This window comes from Elephantulus edwardii, unplaced genomic scaffold (assembly GCF_000299155.1).
Source record: "Elephantulus edwardii isolate Elephantulus edwardi_28Jun2011 unplaced genomic scaffold, EleEdw1.0 scaffold00095, whole genome shotgun sequence".
Classification (NCBI taxonomy): domain Eukaryota; kingdom Metazoa; phylum Chordata; class Mammalia; order Macroscelidea; family Macroscelididae; genus Elephantulus; species Elephantulus edwardii.
In genome coordinates, this window is record NW_006399845.1 from 9473512 (window position 1) to 9492274 (window position 18763).

Sequence of the window (18763 nt, forward strand, 5' to 3'; positions counted from 1 at the left end):
CACTACTTTTTTAAGCCTGATGTCCTTTTTCAAGTACCCCTTAATAACATGCCAAAAGGATGTGAGACTAAGTCTCACAATATTTTCTTCTAAGGGATTTTCTGGCTGCACTTCACCCAAGATAGAGTTGTTGAATCTTTCCTAGTAGCCTCCAAAAAATTTACTTAGTATTATTGACTTCCATTCATCATCAAATAATCATTTGTCAATCATGTTTAATACTGTTCTAAGCATCATATGTGACATAAAGAATTAATTTCTGATTCTTCAAATAGCTATATTCTGTAAAAATATGAAGATTGCTGGTTTGCTTATAATAATTTTCAGGATCCCCTTTTAGACAATTTAAGCAAAAGTTTTGCCCTGTTATTTCTCTAAGAGGTAAAAGGTATTTTAGATTACTGTATAAACATTCTAGTTATCTTGCCCATTAATATCACTAATGCTTATTTTTTGTTTTTGTTTATTTCATTTTTATTAGGTTTCATTCATGTACACTGCTTTCCCCCCCCCCCCCTCAACCTACCAAACTCTGTGATCCCATGATTTCCCATCCCCCTCCCCTCCTTCAGTCCCCTTGCCTCCTTCCCTTCCCTCTTTGGATATCCATACACATATTACTGGTTGTAATGATCTTATACAGTATTTGTTCTTATTCACCTGAGTTAGTTCACTCAGCATAATGCTCTCTAGCATCTCCCACATTATATAGTATTTTTCAAAATAATTTCTCCTGAGTGCTGCATAGTATTCCATCGTGTGACTATACCACAGTTTTTCAATCCAGTTGAAGTTTGATGGACATGTGAGCAGTTTTCATGATTTTGCTATTGTGAATAATGTTCTGTTTTCTTTGGGGTATATTCCTAGCAGTGGTATAGTTGGGTCATATGGAATCTCTATTTTCAGCTTTCTGAGGACACATCAAACTGCCTTCCAGAATGGTTGTACCATTTTACAATCCCACTAACAGTGTATAAAAGTTTCAATCTCTTCACATCTTCTCTAACATTGCTTACTATTCTGCTACACTTTGCCCCTGCTACTGAGGTGAGATGATATCTCACTGTGGTTTTTATTTGCATCTCTCTTATTGACAATGATTTTGAGCATTTCTTTATGTGTCTATTGGTCATTCAAATCTCTTCCTCTGTGAAGGTCTTCCCACAAAGATCAGAAGATATAAAATCAGATGAAACTTAGAAGGTCTAGCCAATGATGTAAAGAGGCTGGCAAATACAGCCAGAAATGCACAAACAGTAGAAGATAACATCAATGAAAGGGACCTTCTAAAAATTAAGCCCTTATGCACAACAAAATGTTTTTCATATATGATGAAAAGAAAAAACTGACTGGAGAAAAACATTTGGCAATGACATCTAAGACAAAGGTCTCTAATAATGAAATTTACAGAATACTATAGGGACTCCACAAGAAAAAGTCCAATAATCCAACTACAAAATGGACACTAATGCTTATTTAAATGTATGCTTGCATTTTTCCATTTTATTTTTGCATTCTGGTCAGTGAAAAGGATTTATTTTTATGCTATTAGCCAGGGATGTTCCTTTTAAGGCTCAGTTAATTGTATATATTTTCTATTAGCCCAACTGAAAGAGGATTAAGATATAAATTCAGCTTCACCATCTCAGAATGCTGTCATTTGATAACATCTAAGGGTATGAAAAACGACTTCCCTGACATATATCTTACACATCCTAAATAAACAACCTGAGATCAATTGAGAAATCTATAAACAAAACTTACTCAAGCCTGTCAGCTTGAAATTTGTCTATATCAACATATTTATATTTGTAAGCAGGAGTGGCATCCACTTTCTAAACTACATGCCTCTGGAAACTCTATGAACTTTGATACGCTACGATGCTTATAGAAAGACTTCAGGTCTTTTGTTCATAGGGTCACTATAATTTTTGCTCAACTTGATGGCAATCAACAACAGTAATATATTTATACATATGTCTAAATCTCTAATAAACAGAAAACACAGCTACAGTTATTCAACAGATAGGAATGTGTTTATTTCATGCAACAGAAATTCTGGGAGAATATGGGACAAAAAGAAAGACAAAAGGGATAATATAAGAAGATACAATGGCTTTAACTTAATATAATGAAATTTTAGTTGGAGCGCAATGGTTCAACAATTTTATCAGAAATTCAGAGGCTTTCCATCTTTCTATTTTACTGTATCTACTGCAGCCTTCAGTATGGACTGAGGCTCAATGTCAAGAAGACAAAGATTCTCACCACTGGACCAACTGGTAGCATCAGGATGGATGGCGAAGAGACTGAGATTGTTCACAGCTTCAGTTTGCTCGGCTCGACAGTCAACATTCTTGGCACCAGCAGCCAGGAAATCAAAAAACGTATTGCGATGGGAAAGTCTGCTGTCAGGGACCTCTCTGAAGTACTCAAGAGCAACGGTGTCTCTTTGGAGACGAAGGTGCGCCTGATACAGGCCATGGTCTTTGCAATCACTTGTTATGCATCAGAGAGCTGGACAATGACTAGGGAGGACAGAAGGAGAATTGACGCCTTTGAGCTGTAGTGCTGGAGAAGAGTATTGAATGTACCATGGACTGCCAAGAAAACAAACAGATTCATCCTAGAGAGGGTTAAACCAGGCTACTCCTTGGAGGCAAAGATTCTGGGGCTTCGTCTGACATACTTTGGACATGCTGCAAGGAGAGACAGGTCTTTGGAGAGGGACATCATGCTGGGTATAGTAGACGGACAGCACAGGAGGGGAAGACCCTCTATGAGGTGGATTGATTCAGTGACTGGGGTAATCGGGATGGGTGTGTCAGAGGCAATGCGATTGGCACAGGATAGAGCAGGGTTTAGGGCTGTTGTACATAGGGTCGCCATGAGTCACAAACGACTCGACGGCACATAACAACAACAACAACAACACCTTTTTCTTATAGTATTCACTTTATGGTTGCAAGGCAGATTGTTCAAATTTAGGTTTTCACCTAAACTCATCCCAGTCAAGAATGGAATAAAGAGGGAAGGCCTAAAGAATAGGCCCCCTCATACTAGCTTTTAGAAGAGTCTAAAGGTCATCACCCAACTGCAGTTTTAACTCATTGGTAATAATTACATCACATGAAACAACTAGTTGCAAGGTTTTATGAGACTGTGTAGCTCTTTTTATATATTGCTTGCCTACAGAAATTGGGCACAAAATCCTTCTTTCTTTATGTCCCCTCTGTTTCTTTTTTCCCCCCTACATTTTGCTCTACTTTTATTGATGTACAGACGTTTTGTTGAATACCCTCTGTTTCTTTCAATCCAAAGTAACAGTATTTCTGGTAACAACATTCTTAAGAAACTTAAGAATGGATCCCCTATGAATGTCACAAGGGTTCACTCCATTAGACAGAAAGCACCTACACAGTTCTTTCCTGGATGATTCCATCTCTACCCCTGGTTTTGGCTGAGATGTCTGAGTTAATCTCTTCAAAGAACTTTCAATATGGCTGAGTACTCTGCTCTCGTGATTTTTTTTTTGAGACACCAGCAAAAGATTTTCCAGTATCCTCCTGGTTTTATGTCCATATTATGCTTTACTACCATCATATTTTTTATTTTCACATATTTTGCAATGTAAATAAGCGGAAAATTTCTCAGACCATAAGGGTTTGTGTTTTGTTTTTTTGGTTTTTTTTTCACTTAGATTTTATTGGACCATCTCTCTCACATTTTACTATAAACAACAAGAAGAAACCAGGCCGAAACTTCAACACTCGGTAGGGAAATCTCCTTGACTAAACACCCAAGTTCATAGTTTATAACTTCTGCTTTCCACATAACTGTAGGATATAATTAAACTAAGATTTTCCCCACAATAGAACATATTTCTGTTCATCTAGTTTCTATTTCCAATGACATGTTCCTCATTTCCTTCTGAACCCTCACCACCAGCAATGCCTTTAATATCCAGATTTCTTCTACCAACAGTCAGTTAACAGTGATTTAGTTTCTAAAGACAATAAATACCATTTTCTCAACTATTTTTCATGTTGTTCTTGGTCTGTACCATCAAGCTGGAAGTGACCCAGAGCTGATCCTCCAGCAGGTTTCCAAAGGCAGTAAATCAAACCAGGAGGAGGATGCCCATCTTCTTTCATGGAGTAGCTAGTGGATTTAAAAAAAAAAACCTACCTTCACATTCTGGTAGCAGGAGCAGGAGCGGCATCCACTTCCGAAATGGCTTGCCTCTGGAAACTCTATGTATGAACAGTGCTCAGGCTGTTCGTTCATAGGGTCACTATGAGTCGTCTACGACTCGACGGCATCAAACAACAACAACAACACCACCTTCACATTAGCAGTACAATTCCTTGCCACCAAGCCATTACAGCATCCTATGCTTCATGCTTCCAATCCCTCACTAGCAGAATTGTCAACATTCTTATTTGTATAACAAAACTAAAAGCATTCTAGGCTTTTTCTAGAATGCATCTGAAAATTCTTTCTGTTTCTGTCTGTTGTCCAATTCTAACATCACTTCCACACTCTTAGGTATTTATTAAAGCAGCACCACTTCCAATGTTAAAAAATCTATTTCAGTCAGGGCTCAATAAAAAAGGATAATGGGATATAAATGTTCAGATATTGATAGCAAGTAATTAACAATTTAATTATGGGGGCTGGCTAGGTAAGTCCAAAATCCATGGGCTAGCCTATCAAAAAAAGAAGGTTGGAACTCTGGGGTATAACCTGATGTTGCTGTCCACCAAACCTGGTTCAAATTTACCAGCTGCTCTGTGGGAGAAAGACAGGCAGTCTAATCCTGTATGGTTTACTAGCTCTGAAAACCCACTAGCGGGTCAACTATGAGTTGGTATGCAGCAAAAATCAGAACAAATTTCACATGAAACTTAGTTCCTCTTTCTATATTGTTGTTGCTGATATTGTTAAGTGCTGTCAAATATGACTTGTGGTGACCATATTAAAAATATGAACCCTCTCCTATCCTGTATCATCTCACAATCTCTGACACACTTGACCCTATTGCTGCAGTCACTGTGTCAATCTACCTGGTTGAGGGCCTTTCATTTGTCATCCCTTCCCCTTCCCAGGCAAGATATTCCTCTCCAATGAATAGTGTCTCTTAGCAACAAGTCCAAAGTATGTGATATGGAGTTTTATCATGTCTCTTAGCAACAAGTCCAAAGTATGTGATACGGAGTTTTATCATCTTTGCTTCCAAGGAGTACTCTTGGCTGAACCTCACCAAGACATATCTTGTTTGTTTTTGTGGTAGTCCACCCATAAGATATTCAGTACTCTTCTCCAACACCACAGTTCAAAAGCATCAATTCAGGGGAGCTCTGGTGGCCTAGTGGCAAGAAGCTGCAACTATAATCCCAGAGGTGCACAGTTCGAATCCACCAGATGCTCTGCCGGGGAAGGAGGGGCAATCTCCCCCTGTACCAGTCAGATCTGATTTGACGGTACACGCACACAAAAATAATAAAATAAAAAAAATAAAATTTAAAAAAAAGCATCAATTCTTCTTCTGTCATCCTCGGTCACTGTCCAGCTCTCAGCATCACAGTAGTGATTGAGAAGATCATGGCCTGCATCATGCATACCTTAGTCCTCAAACTAACATCATTGCTCCTCAATAATCTAGAGAGGTCCCTAACTCAGACTTTGTAAGTGGTCTACATCTCCTGATCTCCTGACTGCTGATACCACGTGTATTGGTTGTGAATCCAGGTAAGATGAAGTAGCTGACAGTTTCAATTTTTCTCCATGGGAATCCCAGAATACTTCATTGTGCTTATGAGAAACCTACAGCTAGACCTAAAGGCTATTATGCAAACAGAACAAGGGAATACTAAATGGTTTGAAATTTAAAAGGTATGTGTCAGAGTTGTATCCTTTCCCCACACCTATTCAATATGTATGCTGAGTAAATTATTCGAGAAGCTGGATTCTACAAAGAAGAATATGGCCTCAGGACTGGAGGAAGACTCATCAATAACCTTTGTTATGCTGATGAGAAGATTGCTGACAACATTGATCACTGAAAGTGAGGAGAACCTGAAGTGCTAGCTGCAGAAGATCAAAGACTACAGCCTTCAATATGAACTGCATCTCAAGGTCAAGAAAACAAAAATTCTCACCACTGGACCTATGGACAAAATCATGATAAATGCAGTAAAGATTGAAACTTTTCCATATTGTATGGAATAATCACAGGTTGGGAATTGTTTAATAAAATTAATACATTGAAAGATACATATTGTTTCCTTTGGAAAAACAAAAATGTAAAATAAGATATTCAGGAGAAATTAGCTATGGATAAATATGTATTGTTGCACTGCAGGCTGAAAAGGTACAGAAAAGCCTTGCCTTTGAAAAGAACAAAAAGACTATGAACATTAAAAACAAAAATGAAGATTAAAGAAATTCCTATGTGATCTCTAAATAGTAGGAATATGCTTTTTTAAAATTATAAGTATGCTTTGCAAGAGGTTTCAAGTCATGTTTTCCTTCAAGGATGAGTATTAAAAAACTAATTAAATATGAACTATGAAATTTCATGGTAAAATATTTACCAGGAAATCAGTAACTGAAAAAATATTGTAGAACTACCCAGGCAATAAAACCATGAGTAACAGTAACAATAAATATAGCTGAGAAAGTGGAATTAAAGATTATTACATGGTTTAAAAAGAGGAATAAAGATAGGCAAGGACTCAAAATTAATACAGTCAATGGGATGTTTCAGAGACCAAAACTATTCTGAAAATTGGAATTTCCCTGTTTTCCTGTCAGAATCCCCGTTAGAAGATAGGCGTCAAGAATTTTAATTTACAACGCGCAGATTCTCCCATAACCTTGTACTGGTATCTATGGTCAGGGTCCCTGTGCTGCTCACGGGCACCAAGTGGCCCTTAATCACTGAAAAGCAACTTACTGAGGTGGCCCTGTTCCTTCTGCAACTGCACCACAATAAACAAGAGCAAAGAGATTAGAGTGATGAGACGCATTCCAACTCAATAACCAAGTAGACAGGGAGTCAGATTGATCCTCATCCATGGCCACTGCGGGAAGCAGCATGTAGGGCTGTGTGAAGCCATCCACCAGAAAGAGCACCCGCAGCCTGACAGTGACAGACAGTGGCAGCTCTCCAGTTTCCTTGACTAGCACTATGAGTCTGTGCTTGGGCACTCTGCGCTTGCTCTGCAACCTGGCAGTGCGCACCTCACCACTGTGTGCCCACATGCTGAACAGCCAGGGCTTTGTTCACCACCATCACTTTGGTCACCAGGTAGCCTGCCTCGGCCACCCTGGGCACCAGCTCAGTGCAGGGCACAGAGCCATTCTGCATTAGGAACAGCAGGAAGGGCGTGTTGTCATTGTCGTCCACGATCACCATGCCCACTAGGCCTCGCTGCTCATGGCAGGGGGAACCCCATGTGGAATTCAAGGCTCCAGGGCCTCATAGTCCAGCCATCTGACAGCGAACAAGTGTCCATTATTGCCGCTGAAAGAGACCAAGGAGCTGAGCGAGAGAGAGGTGGGGGTTCTGGGTCAGCAGTAGTAATTAATCTGGGTGTTGGGATCTGAATCTTTGTGTGTGGTGCTAATGGTGCCCATGTGCAGGGCAGGGCTGATGTAGGAGGTTTGGGTGAAAGTTGTTGTTGTGTACCGTCAAGTTAGAACCGAGGCATAGCTGACTCTTCAGCTGGTTTTCAGAGGCAGTTACTCTTAACGGGAGAAGATTGAGCCTCTTTCTCCCACAGATCAGCAGGTGGCCTTGAACTGCATGCCTTTGTGATTGCAGCGCAGCTTCTTGGGTGAAAGTAAATACATTATCACTGAGTCGAACACCAGTTCTGTTATTATATGCTCAGTTTTCAGCCTGGGAAATCTCAAATCAATGACAATGATGGTGATACTATGCTCAGCTCTGCTTTCTCTATCCAGTGCCCTACTGCTAGGATAGTGTCGAAATTCTTGGCAGATGGCTTTAGAAGGGAGATTGCCCTCAATGGAACAAATCTTTTGTTGTCTCCAGAGGTGCCATCTCAAATTCTAAACAGTGCCACTTCTGTCTCTGTGGAATTTTTACATTAGGGTTAGGGAATAATAGAGTTAAGGGATTAGGGCTCGTAAGTGATGAAGCAGTCAGTTTGGGGGAGTTATCATTGACATCTGCCACCTTAATGGAGACAGCATTACCCAGGAAGCCCAGATGCCCCTATATCCAGCTCATATAAGGATATTGCCTCAAAATCTAAGTTTTCAATCAGTCAAACTTCTCTGGAAAGATAGTTTAGCGCAAGAGTTTTGCTAGAGCAAAGTGAGTATGATATTTCTTCATTAGTTCCAGTGTACCAACCCTTAGGGGAGACTTGGACAACTAAAGAGCCTTGGGGCTGTCTGGGCATTGTCACTGACGTCCAAAACCAAGATTTGGTTCAGATTTGGGCGGAGAGCCGCCATCTAGAGCTGTGATTGCTATTCTGAACTCAGACTGCTCTTTGGGTTTCTTATGCAGCACCAGCTCAGGTTATTTCCTGCCATCTATCCCCTTCTGGAAGGCGGAAACATGGAAATAAGAACTGAGACTAAGATGATCTTTTTGGACATTGTTGTTGCCCACACCCAAGTCCTCGGCTTTTTTTTTTCAGAGGAAATATTGCCTCATATTGGGTATACTGTATACTGTATACTGGGATTTTTAGGGTCATTTCTCTTCTCGAAAACTCGGGAGAACAATCACTTGTGTCTCTTGCCAACAGGTCAGTGAAACACGGTCAGTAATTTTTTTTCAATAACACTCGGAAATACATTACAGGGTTCGGTGGGGGCGCACAACTCCTCCTGGTCCAATTTCTCATTTGATATCAACTTCCTGGTCTGCAGGTCAAGCTTTATGTAAGCATTTCTACCCTCAGAAACCACTCGAGCTTCCCGTGCAGCTCTGCGACTTCCCGCGACCGGGTTGGCTACAAAGGAGCCCTCCCTCTTTTCAGCAGCAGGGAGTAACATAGGACCTCCCATCCCGCCAGAGATACTCCCAGCAAGTGAAATATCCTTAGTACTTACCTTTGTTTAGGAATCCCCGCCCCCCACGCCGCCTCCACGATTACTTTCGCAACCGCCTTCGGATGAACCGGAACCAGTTCCGCCGCGGGAAAGGGAAAGGGACTGAGACCGCGACGGGTCAGTCCGTTGTACAGCCTTCCTTGAAATCGTGATAACATCCAACTACTCTCATAAGACTTACAGGTCTTGAGCTCTGCTTACAGTCTTTTCTCTTTGAAAGGAGATCCAGGTAAAGTTTGTGGCATGGTTGGCTTTCTGTTTGTTTTAGCCTTCAACAGCACTAGGAGTTGTCTTTGCTATGTGAAGAATTGCTGCAATTATTCTAGTCTCTATGGTGGCCTAGTGCCAAAAAGCCGCACTGCAATCCCAAAGGCATGCTGTTCGAGGCTCCCAGCTGCTTCTCGGGAGAAGGCTGCGTAATCTCCTCCTGTGCGACTAACTGCCTCTGAAGACCCGCCGGAGTGTTAGCTATGGGTCAGTTCTAACTCGATGGTACACAACAACTACAATATGTATGTAATGTATACAGAAACAGTATAAGTGTATATATTCTGCTACTAAAGAGTTTGGAAATTGTTTTAAGGTGTGTTTTAAGCATAAACCATGCGATTATGATTCATTAGTTCATTCAATGAGTTATTAATGACCTGTGCATGTTAGGTCTTGCAACACGTTAGTGAATAATCAGTAACATTTCCTATTTTGTATCGCTTGTAGTATGAGAAGGTGGCCTGAAGGAGACATAGTAGTAATCAGTCCTTTTGTAAGAATGGTGATAACATAAATCCATGAAAGTTCTTTAAATGTTTTCAGCAAAATGGATGAATTCCTTTAGATTCACGTGTGTGGCGTTAATAGAGTTTTCTCATTCACATTCTAAGCAGCCTGTGTGCTACTTAAGAACATGCTGTCCTGTTTTTTTTTTTTCAGTTCATGTGATGAAATAAGACCCCAGCAAAAGAGAAGACTTCTACAGTAGGAAGAGAGACTCCATTTCTTAGACTTTGAAAGTAAGATGTGATTTATTAATAGCTGTGTACTATGTGTTGGCTTAAATGTGTTAAAAAGATACATCTCAGTTTATGATACCTTTTCTACATAGATCAGAAAGTATTGGTTTTATGAATTTTTTTAACTATGGAAAAATATATACATGCACTTCCTTTCTCTCTTATCCTGCCATGGTATCTATCATTTATTACCATCTGACATCTTATATGTGTGTGTGTGTGTGTGTGTGTGTGTGTATATTTGTTTATTTTTTGTGTCACTTATGTGTTTGAGAACATTATTTTCCTTACTGTTGCATCCCCATTATCTAGACTAATGACTAGTAATAATAGACAACCAACAAGTATTTGTTGGATAGATCTGTTAATAAATTACATTTCATTTTCAGAGTCTGTCAAATGAAGTCACTCTTTTTTATTGTAGAAGTGTCCTCTTTTGCAGTTCATTGTATGAGCTGGGGGAGGGGGGAACCCTGCAGGATAGTATGCTTTCAAATAACTACTTTCTATGCTTATTGAGTGGTAATTTAAAAAGCTCAGAAAGACCTAAAATGTTTTGTTGTCTTTTTTTTTTTTCTTCATTAAATGGCAAAGTACTCCCTCTGGCTCTCATTAAGCAAAAGGATTTTTTTTGTCATCTGGTCTTATTATTGTTGAGTCAGAACTGACTCATAGGTGACCCTTGAGGGTGTTATCAAAGGTTGTAAGCATGCATTAATTAATTAATTAATTAATTGTTGTTGTGTGCCCTGAGACCAAACCCAAAATCAAATTTGAATTAACTATTGTGTGTGCCCTAAGAACCACTCCATAGCTCACCCTCCAGTGAGATTTCAGAGGCAGTTAATCACTTAGGAGATTGTTCATCCTTCTCCCAAAAAGCAGCTACTGAATTTGAACCATGTACCTTCAGAATTGCAGCTGTTTCTTACCACTAGGACACTAGAGCTCCTTCTGAATCCATGCAAGAATATTTTAAAATGGTTTTGGCAACAACAACCACCAAAAAAAAAACAAACCAACCCAAACAACAACCCACTTAGCTATCTTAATTAGAAGAAAATTAATTAATACAGTATATATGAGTTTATAAAAACCCAAGACAGTAGAGCTGGGAGATTACAGACTATAACAGGAATATTTACAACAAAATTATCCTCTTGGACTCTGCTTCTTTTCTGCTATTTCCTTCATTCTTGTCTCTTCAGTGGGCTAACTTCTGTGTTTATTTCTATACACTTAGCCAAGCCATATTACCTTCTAGCTAAATTGCTAACAGAATATATTGTATTTGGCTTCTAAAGCAATTTTTTTTAAACAGAATTGCATCAGCCCAGATTAGATAATTGGTTCCTGTTACCTTATCTGATTGTGTTAAGAGAGAAGTAGTCTTTAGGAAAAGAGAGGAAAGCTAGACAGATGAGGATGGGAGGTTGGGAGGGGAATAATTTATTTTTTTTTAGGGAAATAATTTTTTAAAAAATCTTGGCATATGCAATTATTTGTCAATAATTATTAATAATCTATATACTGAAGACTGATATAAATAGAAAATGAAGTTTATAAGTATAGGAGAAACTATAATCTTATATGTAAGATTTTGCTGTGGAGCAAAATAATGCAATTTTTTCAGAACCCTCATAAAACTCACAGAATAAGCACAATTTAATTGGAAGGCATTCATTATATTTATATCATGCTTCACTGCTAAGTAAATACAGAAATCCAAAATTTAGAAAAATTTTGTCAACGAATACTACAGAGAAAGGGATTGCTCCAACCTTCAGTAGAATTTAAATTGTACAGTTGATTAATTGCATAAAAAAAATCAAGACTTCAATAAAGAAGTTGAAAGGTCTGTTGTCTGCAGCAAAATGAAATAACAAAAAGGTGATAAATATAATGTTATACAGTACTCAAGATTTTCTACTTGGGCTTGGGAAAGGAAAGTTTCCAAAAATCATATTTTATATGATTCTAAATAGGTAATGTAGGCATAATATATTTAAAATATTCATGCTGAATGCTCTAAAAAGCCAGTTGAATCTTAATTGAATCCAAAATCATTTCCCAAGTTGGCATTTCCTTCCATATCATTTAAAGCCCTCTGGAACTTGAACTCGCTTGTTGCAGAACTTCCTGCCAGATAGACTTCATACTGGTAGTTTTGGGACAGGGTCCCAGTGCCACTGATGTCCACCAAGTGGCCTGGAAAGTGACCCTCAGGCAATGAATAGCGACCCTCAAATACTGTTCTATTCCTCCTGCACAACTTCATAGCGACAAACATGAGCACAGAGAAGAGGAAGAGCGAGGAGACCGAGGCCAGCGCGATGACCAAGTAGACAGTGAGGGAGTCAGCGTGCGGCTCCTCAGAGGCCACCTCAGGCAGAGGCAGGTAGGGCTGAGAGAAGCCATCCACCAGGAGCACGTGCAGCGTGACGGTGACAGACAGGGGCGGCTCCCCATTGTCCTTGACCAACACCAGGAGCCTGTGCTTGGGTGCCTCGCGCTCGCTCAGCAGCCTGGCCGTGCGCACCTCGCCATTGTGCGCCCACACGCTGAACAGCCCGGGCTCTGTGGCCTTGAGCAGCTGGTAGGACAGCCAGGCGTTCTGGCCAGAGTCGCTGTCCACCGCCACCACCTTGGTGACCAGGTAGCCCGCCTCGGCCGCCCTGGGCACCAGCTCGGTGCAGGGCGCAGAGCCGTTCTGCATGGGGTACAGCACGAAGGGCGCATTGTCATTGTCGTCCATGACCACCACGCGCACCAGCGCCTCGCTGCTCAGCGCGGGGGAGCCCGCGTCCGTGGCGCCCACGCGGAACTCGAAGGCTCGCAGGGCCTCGTAGTCCAGCGACCTCACCGCGAACAGGTGGCCATTGTCCGCGTTGATGGACACCAGGGAGGCCAGGGCCAGGTGCGGGTCGTGGGGCGGCAGCAGCGAGTAGGTGACCTGGGCGTTGGCTCCTGAGTCTCTGTCTGTGGCGCTGATGGTGCCCATGTGCAGGGCGGGGCTGTTGTTCTCGCGGATGAACAGGGTGTAGGAGGCTTGGGAGAAGGCGGGCGCGTTGTCATTCACGTCGGAGACAAGTATGATTATTGTGTGTTCAGTTTTGAGTCTTGGGGACCCCAAATCGGTGACTCTTATGGTAATATTGTATTCAGCTCTGGTTTCTCTGTCCAGAGCTCCATCTGTCACCAACTTGTAGAAGTTTTCAATGGTGGGTTTCAGCGTGAATGGAACATCTTCTTGGATAGAACAAACCATTCTTCCATTTTCGCCAGAGTCTCGATCTTGAATACTGAAAAGAGCTACTGTGGTCTCCGGGGAATTTTCCGGGATGGGACTAATAACGGAAGCCATGATCAGTTCTGGAGTATTGTCGTTTATATCCAGTACTTCTACGATGACAGTACACTTTCCAGAAAGACCTGCCCCATCAGAGGCCTTAATGTTTACCTCATATGAAACAATCTTTTCATAGTCTAGAGTCTTGATTATTTTTATTTCTCCAGTGCGTTCATTAACTGCAAATGTTTTAGCAATCTCTTCATCACCATAAAAAAATGAGTAGACTATTTCACCATTTGTTCCTGTGTCTAAATCTCTGGCAGAGACAGTGACAATAAGGGATCCAAGTGGGCTGTTTTCTGCGATCTGTACACGAGAGAAGGGCTGAGCAAACTCAGGTGCATTGTCATTGATGTCTAAGACATCAATGAGGACCAGAGCAGTGCCAGTCTTTGGAGGAACCCCACCATCTACTGCCATGAGCGTTAATCTGAGCCTGGGCTGCTCCTCGCGATCCAGGGATTTGTCAAGCACCAGCTCAGGGTATTTTCTGCCCTCGCTGCCATTATGAGTGAGAACATGGAAATGAGAATTAGGGTAGATGGTGTAGTTTTGAATGTCATTGATTCCTATGTCTAAATCTTGTGCATTCTTCAGGGGAAATGCAGACCCTGGAAGACTGCTTTCCAAAATTTTCAAAATCATTTCTGCTTCTGGGAACACAGGGGCATTGTCATTTATATCAGTCACCAAAATGTTAAACCTATACACCTCTAAAGGTTCTTCTAGTAACATTTGGAATTGCAGCACACAAGGCTGAATGGGGCCACACAGTTCTTCCCGGTCAGGTTTCTCATTTACTTGCAAATCTCCTGTCTGAATGTCCAGCTTAAAGTGGTTTTTATTATCCTTAGAAATGACCCGCGCCCCCCGCAAGGACAACTCTCTTGTCCCTAGTTCTAGGTCCTTTGCTAGGTTGGCCACAAAAGAACCGCTCTCTGTTTCTTCTACCACAATATAGTCTCCCCTCTCCGCGCAAGTATGAACCAGGAAAACAAAGAGAAGCAGAACTTGCCTCAGTCTAGGGAAATGCTCCGACTTTGCCTCCATTTTGCCAACTCCAAAACGTTTCGTGCTGTAAAGTCTCACAGCTTCGGGGCCAGGTGTCTATTGGATCTACTAACTATTTGCTCCGGAATGTAGATGTGTCCGACAACGAATCTTCGCAGTAATACAGTTCAATTAAGAAAGCCTCTTCTTTTTAGTATGGATTATCTGCCGACCTGTTTTCCGCATCCTTAGCTTGCAGCGCCACCATGTGTTGTGTTAAACCAAGTTTTCTATACAATGCTACAAAACCGTGTTTCACTTCCTGAGATTTGGGACAAAACCCCAATGATAATGTGGGGGTGTTTTACAAATAAAAGTGGTAATTAACGTTTCTTGTAAGACTGTGAACGTGAAATGGGATCAAATGCTTTATTTTTAATTTGTTTGTTTATCCAACAAATATTGACATGTTGGGCACTGTGCTAAGTGCTGGAAATAAAAATCCGGTCTGCCTTCTTGAGGCTTAGAGCACAGTATCTACTGTGTACTGAGTGATGTGGAGGGACAGTGGGGACACTAAACAAACAAGGTATGTAGCCGCCAGTCTATTCCTAACGAAAGAATATATCTTTAAACTTAACCCACGGCTGTGGGGAGTGAAGAGACTGAATTACATATTTTGGGAGTATAAATTTAAGTGATAGATCTACTAGAACTGGATTATTGTGAAAATAACAGGAGTGGCATCCACTTCCTAAAGCACATGTCTGTGGAAACTCTGAACTTGGACAAACAACAGTAGCTATAGAAAAGTATTAGGTCTTTTGTTCATAGAGTCGCTATGAGTCATGCTCTACTCACAACAGAAGTTCATGAAGTTGTAATTTACTTGTAGATATTGTCTAAGGAAAATTCCTTTGTATTTCTATGAGCATATTATATCAACTTCTATTAGTAAAGAACATTTGCATTCATTATTAAAGATGTATACACGTTGAAGTAGAGATTAACTGAGATCTTGAAAAGGGGAACAAACAAGATTGTAAAGATAAAGAATTAAATGAAAATAAAGAGTAAAATGCAGAAGAAAATATGGGAGATTAATCTGAAGTAGCAGGTTAAACTTATTTTCAACCATTAAACATCTCAACTCTATTTCAGCAAGAAATTTACAGATCCATAATAGAGTGAACTCTTTAAATGGGCTTATGTCCTCAATTGTCCATACATTTAGGTTATTAATATATTTTTATACCAAGTGCGTGCATCTTACATGGGACTGAGGATCTTTTACTCCTAAGGAAGGGGACACTTTTGTCAGGTAGTTGCATAAAGTTGGGTGGGTATTTGCAATTTCTTCAACTCAATTAGTCTTTACCCAAAGTATTCTAACATACCAACTAACCTGGCTAGCTAGGAAAATGTAACATGGGTCAAGTTTATAAGAATTATTTTTCTATGGGTTCAGTTTTATTAGTAACAACAAAAATACACAAAATTACCGCTGTCAAATAAATTCTAACTCCTCTGTTTTATTTTGTGTTATGTTCTCTTATGAGGATATAATTCTGAGAAAAAGTGAAGATATCTCAAATTTCTATGTTATTTTTAAATATTTCTGGGCAAATAAAAATATAACAATAGACGAAACCCAGTTAATAAGATAGTCCATAAAATTTGTTGTAGCATTTATCTTTTAAAAGACTCCATTACTTACATAAATTAATCTCAAACAAAAGCTTTTGGTACAGATAACTTATCTTTAATATCATACATTTATATGCTGAACATTAATTTCTTCCAGATCGTGTTGAGCACAACAGCTTCCCATCTTCAATATGCCTTCTCATAAGACTTTCAGGATCAAGAGTGTGTTGGCCAAGAAGCAAAAGCAGAATCGTCCCATTCCCCAATGGATTCTAATGAAAACTAGCAACAAAATCAGATACAACTCCAAGAGAAGACACTGGAGAAGGACCAAGCTGGGTCTATAAGGATATGCACAAATGATGGCTGGGTCTATAAGGATTTGCACAAATGATGGCACACTTGTTTAGCTGGGTCCACTAGAATTCTACTGTTGGGAGTTAAAAAACTTGCCATGATCTGGTAAATATAACCTGTAATGAGAAGTATGCCACACCTTTGTTACGGAAAAAAAAATTAATGATGCATTCTGAGTGTTCGCGGGAGTTTTTGTTTTGTTTTTAACTTGTTGTGAGCTGTCGAATCAGATCCAACTGGCACAGGAGAGGAGACTGCCCCTCCTTTAACTTGTTGTGAGCTGTCGAATCAGATCCAACTGGCACAGGAGAGGAGACTGCCCCTCCTTCTCCAGAGGAGCATCTGGTGGATTTGAACCATGCACACTCGGGACTGCAGCGCAGCTTCTTGCAACTAGGCCACCAGAGCTTCCTAAGTACTCTTTAAGTACCTGGAAAGTCTCTTTTGGTTGGAAAACCGCCACTTTCCAGTAGTTTAGAGAAAGGACTTTTATCATTAGGACATGTGAATCTTTTTATAGAATCCAAGAACAACAATGCATTGAGGATACAGTAGGGACTAGAGCTATATCCACTGTATTCTAATCTCCTGCTTCCACTTCCTTATTCCGTCTCTCTTTTCCCTTTCTTCTTCCCTTCCTCCCTCCTTCATTAGATGCTATGTTTTACTCCCAGTCTACACAAACATGGTCACTTTAGACTATACTTAACATTAATTTCCTAGTTATAAGTAAGCAAGAAAGGGAGAAAATAGGTGAATTATATTTTAACTGCAAATCCAGGGGCTATAACAATGTGATTTTTCCAGCTTTCCTCAAATGCCTATGACTAGACAAATTTTTTAAAAAGGCCAAGAGAGGCACATACACTATGTAGTGAGTTGTACAAGGAAGTTCTCAGACAAGAAAGAAATGAGGGCTGGAGATACAGTGTAAGTGTCTAAACAAGAATTTGAGTTAAGAAAAGATTATCAGCAATAAATGTAGTCTACAAATATTTATGGGCCCAGCATTATTCTGCACAACTCTGCTTACAAGTACTTATGGAAAAAAAAATAAAAAGACTGAAATGCAGAAAAATTACTTGGAATATTTGGCAAAAAAGTAGAATGGGTTGATTACATCTTTAAAAAATTTTTTAAGGTTTACAAATCATTGGCTTTTCATGTAATCATTCATAGACATTTTGTTGTATAACATTTCCATTGATCAATGTACTTAATTACAATGGCTAAATGGCAAAACCTAAGCGAGATACTGTTTCTTAAACCAGTCTTACCAGAGAATAGCTGAGCCATTGCATAGATTCTAATAATAACCGTAAAGGCAGATGAGAAATGTACTGTGGGGCCTTCAATGGTTGTAAATCTTTAGGGAAGCAAACTGCCAACTTTTCCTCGAGAGGGCACATGGGTTTGAAATGCTGACCTTTCAGTTGGTACCTGAACACTTTAATCATTGTGCATTGGGCTCCTAACCTGACCTAATAGTAAAGTACTTATATTTGTATTCATTGCATACATTTTCTAAATAATATCAAACATGCCTATTCTCAACAATTATAAAACAGATTAATTTTTTTTCAGCAGAATGTAGAGCCAGAGCATTTAAGGACCATGACTGAATCAGTGTGTAGTTAAGCTTGATGGGAAAATGCTACAAATGTAAATAAATGAATTGCGGTCAGTAGGAGAACAGATACTACGCTTTCTATCTTTACAAAGGTAATATGAAGAAGAGAAGAAAAGAGAGGCTAAAATTACACACTGATTTTTTTTAAAGTCTGAGATAAAATGACCCCCCCCCAAAAAAAGTACAAGGAATAAAATTTCAAAGTTGCATCATAATCAGAATCCTAACTGAACCCTAAGCCGTTAAGAAAAGTAGATCTTTCCTCCATTTCCCTTTCAGTGTCCTGGGGTTCAAGGTTGGGAATAATTGGCTTCAAGAACTTGAATTCATTTGTCCCAGAACCTCCCGTCAGACACACCTCATATTGGTAGCTCTGAGACAGAGTTCTGGTGGCGCTCAAGTCCACCAAGTGGCCGGGAAAGTGACCTTGAGGTACTGAGAAGCGATTCACCGAAGATGCCCGGCTCCTCCTGCACAGCCTCAGGGTGACAAAAAGGACCACAGAGAAGAGGAAGAGCGAGGAGACCGAGGCCAGTGCGATGACCAAGTAGACAGTGAGGGAGTCAGCTTGCGGCTCCTCAGGGGCCACCTCAGGCAGAGGCAGGTAGGGCTGAGAGAAGCCATCCACCAGGAGCACGTGCAGCGTGACGGTGACAGACAGGGGCGGCTCCCCATTGT

General features: G+C 40.4%; 3 protein-coding genes and 1 pseudogene across 3 annotated transcripts in view; all 4 read right to left on the bottom strand.

The window, feature by feature from the left end:
- Nucleotides 1–6938: 6938 nt before the first annotated feature.
- Nucleotides 6939–7269, bottom strand: LOC102859988 (protocadherin beta-18-like). The gene is made up of 2 exons (XM_006891211.1): nucleotides 7090–7269; nucleotides 6939–6986 (listed from the first exon to the last, which is right to left on the bottom strand). The coding sequence occupies exons 1-2, from the start codon at nucleotides 7267–7269 to the stop codon at nucleotides 6939–6941; spliced, it is 228 nt and encodes a 75-aa protein (XP_006891273.1).
- A 1122-nt stretch (nucleotides 7270–8391) lies between these two features.
- Nucleotides 8392–9054, bottom strand: LOC102860397 (annotated as a pseudogene).
- A 3102-nt stretch (nucleotides 9055–12156) lies between these two features.
- On the bottom strand, nucleotides 12157–14511 carry PCDHB15 (protocadherin beta 15). Its single transcript, XM_006891212.1, has one exon. The coding sequence runs from the start codon at nucleotides 14509–14511 to the stop codon at nucleotides 12157–12159; it is 2355 nt and encodes a 784-aa protein (XP_006891274.1).
- Nucleotides 14512–18308: 3797 nt separating this feature from the next.
- The window catches only part of LOC102861211 (protocadherin beta-18-like), a 2429-nt gene continuing 1974 nt past the window's right edge, over nucleotides 18309–18763 (bottom strand). Inside the window, exon 2 of the mRNA XM_006891213.1 lies at nucleotides 18309–18762. Within this exon, the coding sequence (XP_006891275.1) occupies nucleotides 18309–18762 (454 nt within the window). The remainder of the gene's footprint in view (nucleotide 18763) is intronic.